The sequence below is a fragment of the Sus scrofa genome, chromosome 7 (genome assembly GCF_054392235.1).
Source record: "Sus scrofa isolate SSC_HxYL_T2T_F1_AM1 chromosome 7, Sscrofa_HxYL_maternal_Yorkshire_Landrace_v2.0, whole genome shotgun sequence".
Lineage (NCBI taxonomy): Eukaryota > Metazoa > Chordata > Mammalia > Artiodactyla > Suidae > Sus > Sus scrofa.
Genome location: NC_139389.1, coordinates 27,663,309 through 27,668,510, shown reverse-complemented (window position 1 = coordinate 27,668,510; position 5,202 = coordinate 27,663,309). Strand labels below are relative to the sequence as shown.

General features: G+C 48.5%; 1 protein-coding gene across 1 annotated transcript; it reads right to left on the bottom strand.

Annotated features, from left to right (window-relative positions):
- Nucleotides 1-692: 692 nt before the first annotated feature.
- On the bottom strand, nucleotides 693-4,450 carry MUC21 (mucin 21, cell surface associated). The gene is made up of 3 exons (XM_013977615.3): nucleotides 4,333-4,450; nucleotides 1,276-2,873; nucleotides 693-920 (listed from the first exon to the last, which is right to left on the bottom strand). The coding sequence occupies exons 1-3, from the start codon at nucleotides 4,394-4,396 to the stop codon at nucleotides 732-734; spliced, it is 1,851 nt and encodes a 616-aa protein (XP_013833069.3). The 5' UTR covers nucleotides 4,397-4,450; the 3' UTR covers nucleotides 693-731.
- Between the last annotated feature and the right edge of the window lie 752 nt (nucleotides 4,451-5,202).

Sequence of the window (5,202 nt, the reverse complement as noted above, 5' to 3'; positions counted from 1 at the left end):
CCAGAAAGTTTTTCCCTTGCTAAAACAGAAAGCACTTTCTGATTCTAAAGGCAGCCCTCTGAGAAAGAAGAGTTTTAACCAGCACTTTTATTCTGACAAGTAGCCCAGGTCTGGAGCAAATGTAAACGCCCTGGAAACTGGAGCTCTGAGTGACCGCACCCTGCCCACAGCACACCTCCACCTGACATGCTATGGGTTCTGCATGTGTTATGACGTGGTCTCTGTGTACCATGGGCCTAATCCATGAGCCCACAGGGTCCTGGACACGCCCTCGCATCTCGTGTCTCCCAATTCAATTCTCTCGTCAGTCTGAGTGAGTCGTGGGGACCTGGGGTTCCTGCTTGGGGCAAGAAAGATTGGGAAAATGGGACAGATAGGAACGATGCCTCTGGATTTTACTGGAGATGCTGAATGCCAGGTGGATTCCGGCATGGGGTTCTCTCATACAATTGGGAAACTCAGCTCAGCACTGCAGACACCACTTGTGTGCACACACAGATTCTCTCTATGATATAGTTTGCGTTAGTGTTTTGTATAGTGTTTATTTCATAGGTAAATGACTAACATTCTTGTCTTTCCAGGATCCGGCAAAAGCAAGAGGGAGGGAGGAAGTATCTTCCCCAGGGCTGGCAGAGACCCAAACAAATCTGGGAGGGGTCCCTGAGGACAAATGAAAGGACACTGAGATTTCTGGTCCCCCAGGATGGTTTCCTCTGTGAGGAATGTGGCTTTCAGGGCCTATTGTAGCCCCCTCTCATCTCCATGGCTACTGAGGATGTTGGCCCCCTCCAGAACCAGTTAGGGCTCCACCCAGAACTGTGATGGACTCCGTGATTCCCTCCAGGGCCTAGGCCAAGGTTGGGGCCATGGGGGTGGTAGACAGCGGTGTTAAAGTCATTTCTTGGGGACAGAGACTTTCTCTAGAAAAAGAAGGGAGAATCATTTCAGAATTGTATCCCCCTCTTCCTCTCCCAAACCTTCACCATAGATCCTTCTCGAATCTTCTTCCCCTTTAAATCATCTTCCACACTCAGTAGTCCTTCCTCCAGCTTTTATTTCTTCTTTAGCACCCCCCTTTCTCACAAGTCAATAGTTTCCTCTGCACATTGATTGGCACTGCTGGTTCTAACTTGCTGTTTCTCTTTAGTAACTTTCTCCTGATTGTCCTTTCCTCCCTACTCACCCCTAACTTGGTGACCCTACTATTCATACCCCCTTTCCTTATGTTCCTGCTACTCCTTCCCCCAGGCATTTTCCTATATACTAGGCACTCACCACGCAGAAGAAGATCCCAACAAAGAAGCCCACAGCCACTACAACCGAGACCAGAGTGATGAGGAAGATTTCCCATGGCTTCAGGGACCCACTGGGCTTCGCTTCACTCACTGGAGTACTAGCACTTGTGCTGGTTCTGTTGGAAGTTGTGTGTGTTCCAGTTGAAAAGGGTGTACCAGAGTATCCTGTGGTTGCAGTGGATCCAGCTGTGCTAGTCCCACTGGAGGTTGTACTGGATCCAGTACTGGAGGTTGTGCTTGTTTCATTGGAGGTCATATTGGAACCAGTATTGGCAGGTGTGCTGGTCTCACCAGAGATTGTGCTGGTTCCAGTGTTGACAGGTGTAATAGTCCCTCCAGAGGTCGAGCTGGATCCAGTGTTGGAGGTTATACTGGAACCACTGGGGGTCACGCTGGATGCAGCGTTGGAAGTCATGCTGGATCCAGTGCTGAAGGCTGTGCTAGATCCTCCAGAGGTCACGCTGGATCCAGTGTTGGAGGTTATACTGGAACCACTGGGGGTCACGCTGGATGCAGTGTTGGAAGTCATGCTGGATCCAGTGCTGAAGGCTGTGCTAGATCCTCCAGAGGTCGAGCTGGATCCAGTGTTGGAGGTTATACTGGAACCACTGGGGGTCACGCTGGATGCAGCGTTGGAAGTCATGCTGGATCCAGTGCTGAAGGCTGTGCTAGATCCTCCAGAGGTCGAGCTGGATCCAGTGTTGGAGGTTATACTGGAACCACTGGGGGTCACGCTGGATGCAGCGTTGGAAGTCATGCTGGATCCAGTGCTGAAGGCTGTGCTAGATCCTCCAGAGGTCGAGCTGGATCCAGTGTTGGAGGTTATACTGGAACCACTGGGGGTCACGCTGGATGCAGTGTTGGAAGTCATGCTGGATCCAGTGCTGAAGGCTGTGCTAGATCCTCCAGAGGTCGAGCTGGATCCAGTGTTGGAGGTTATACTGGAACCACTGGGGGTCACGCTGGATGCAGTGTTGGAAGTCATGCTGGATCCAGTGCTGAAGGCTGTGCTAGATCCTCTAGAGGTCGAGCTGGATCCAGTGTTGGAGGTTATACTGGAACCACTGGGGGTCACGCTGGATGCAGTGTTGGAAGTCATGCTGGATCCAGTGCTGAAGGCTGTGCTAGATCCTCCAGAGGTCGAGCTGGATCCAGTGTTGGAGGTTATACTGGAACCACTGGGGGTCACGCTGGATGCAGTGTTGGAAGTCATGCTGGATCCAGTGCTGAAGGCTGTGCTAGATCCTCCAGAGGTCGAGCTGGATCCAGTGTTGGAGGTTATACTGGAACCACTGGGGGTCACGCTGGATGCAGTGTTGGAAGTCATGCTGGATCCAGTGCTGAAGGCTGTGCTAGATCCTCCAGAGGTCGAGCTGGATCCAGTGTTGGAGGTTATACTGGAACCACTGGGGGTCACGCTGGGTGCAGTGTTGGAAGTCATGCTGGACCCACTGGGGGTCATGTTGGATCCAGTGCTGGAGGCTGTGCTGGATGCAGTGTTGAAGGCTGTGCTAGTCTCAGTGGAGATTGCCATGGATCTAGGGTTGGCCATGACCACACTGGAAGTTGGGTGTGGCCCTAAAAAGACACACACACACACACAAATTTGAGATGGGACTAGGTATTTGGGTAATTATATATGCATTAAAGTTCCAGAGGCTCCTGATCATAAGGCAAAGGCTGGAGAAGAATAAGTTATATGTAGTTTAAATGTAAAAGACCTCCCAGGATTTCAGGCTGCAAATCAAGATTAATAGATATAAGGAAGCATTTCCTCCTTCTTGAAGGCTCAGCTGGAGTTAAGGTTGTGCCTGTTTTTGGCCCTCACTACCTTAAAGGACAAAGACACTCAATCACTCCAGATGAACAGAATTTATCTCACTTGTCATTCATTTTCCTTTAACTGGGACACGAATGCCTGTCGCCTTACCCCACGCATGTGTGTTTTCCCCTCAGGATTATTCGAACTAACATAGGATTAAAATCAAGCCCTATTTGGGGAACCCCCCATCTGCAATGGGGTACAAATTGGAGTTAAGTCAAAATCATGAGTAAAACTAAATAAGAAACTGAGATAAACAAGAATAGGGGTGACATGAAGGAGGGATTGGATTTGATCTGAGAAGTTTTGGAGAGCAGACTGGATGAGTCAAAATTATGTGAGGGCTAATTTTGATTCAAAAATGATGAATTCTAAGTGAACAATAGGAGACAGCCCAAGAAGTGTTTAATAGAGTGTCAGATGTGTTAAGACAAGTGGGAGTTAGTTTTGACTCTTGAATCCTTTTTTCCTTCGTCTGAGGCTGACTCAGGCTGATTGTGGAGCCAGGGTTAAGGACAGGAGAAAAATTAAATTTTTAGAATATTGAAGAGTGAGATATATATATATTTTTTTGTCTTTTTTTTTTTTTTTTTTTTTTGCTATTTCTTTGGGCCGCTTCTGTGGCATATGGAGGTTCCCAGGCTAGGGGTTGAATCGGAGCTGTAGCCGCCGGCCTACGCCAGAGCCACAGCAACGCACGATCCGAGCCGCGTCTACAACCTACACCACAGCTCACGGCAACGCCGGATCATTAACCCACTGAGCAAGGGCAGGGACCGAACCCGCAACCTCATGGTTCCTAGTCGGATTCGTTAACCACTGCGCCACGACGGGAACTCCGAAGAGTGATATTTTAAAATAATCATCAACTCTTCTTGTTCTTAATCCTGAAAACCCCAGCCATATCATACAGGTTATTTCTATTTTATGGATGCAGAAACTGAGGCACAGAGAAGTTGAGTCACCCAAAATGCACAGGCAACAGATGGAGCAATGAATAATTCAAGCGTAGGCAATTGAACACTGGAGTCCACAGTTTTAACCACTGTGCTCTGACTGTCTCTCAGGTGATACCTTATTAGACTGAAGTGATTGGAGTAAAATGATAACCTTCACTCTATGGAGGAGAACCAGAGCTATTGCTAGCAGTGGTAATCATCTCCCACAACCCCTTAAAAGCTCTTAGACTACCCACTTTAAAAGAAAAGCACTCACCATATTCTAAAAGTAGGAGATGCAACAGTAACCAATACATAAAGGGAATGTTTCTTTTCTGCATCTTAATCTGCGTCTTTGTAGCTGAAAAACAAGATGCTTGGATTCCAGATGTGGCCAAGACCTAGAAGGCAAAGAACAGGATTCTTGAGAAAGGAGAGTTCAGGGTGAAGAGATAAAGGCTGGAGCTTCCAGGAGGTTGGGTATCCTAAGTATATGTTCTTGGAAAGAATCTTGAGCTTGGAGGTCGCAGACTGGACACCTGGGCTCCTTAAGCTTCCTCCATCCGATGTTGTTGCCTCTTGTGTTATCATGGAATAGCTGCAGGGGCCTTTATAGCTTCACCTAGGTTGGGGAGGGGTTGGGAAGTTGGCTTGTTCTTCTGCCAACTGTGAGCAGGAACAAAAAACAATACTGAGCCTAAGAAGGAATAGACTGGGGGTCAAGAGGAAGGTGAGAAAGGAGAATGACATGATCACTCTAGGCAGGGCACTGAGCTGGGTTTGAGCAGGAAGTAGGACGGGTTAAGGAGATCAAGGTTGTCAGAGTGGAAGGGACCCACCCTTGAGGCAGAAATTGGGTCAGAAACCTGTTCCAGTTCAAGACCTTGTTTCCTGCTCGGGAAGCCTTGTGCACCTGAAAAAACCCTAACAGACTGAGCTGAGGGGGCAGGACCCCATAGCTCTGAGTCAAAGAAAAATATAAGACTTTAGGAATTCCCATCGTGGCTCAGTGGAAATGAATCCGACTAGTGTCCATGAGAATTCAGATTCAATCCCCGGCCTTGCTCAGTGGCTTGGGCATCTGGCATTGCCACAAGCTACAGTGTAGGTTGCAGACGCAGCTTGAATCCTGTGTTGCTGTGGCTTG

Bases quoted from the DNA above. Each gene is read 5' to 3' on its own strand.
- MUC21 (XM_013977615.3), bottom strand. From the start codon at position 4,396: ATGCAGAAAAGAAACATTCCCTTTATGTATTGGTTACTGTTGCATCTC. The intron at 2,874-4,332 runs GTGAGTGCTTTT...GTGTCTTTTTAG, and splicing joins TCTCCTACTTTTAGAATATG to GGCCACACCCAACTTCCAGT. The intron at 921-1,275 runs GTGAGTGCCTAG...TTCTTTTTCTAG, and splicing joins TTGGGATCTTCTTCTGCGTG to AGAAAGTCTCTGTCCCCAAG.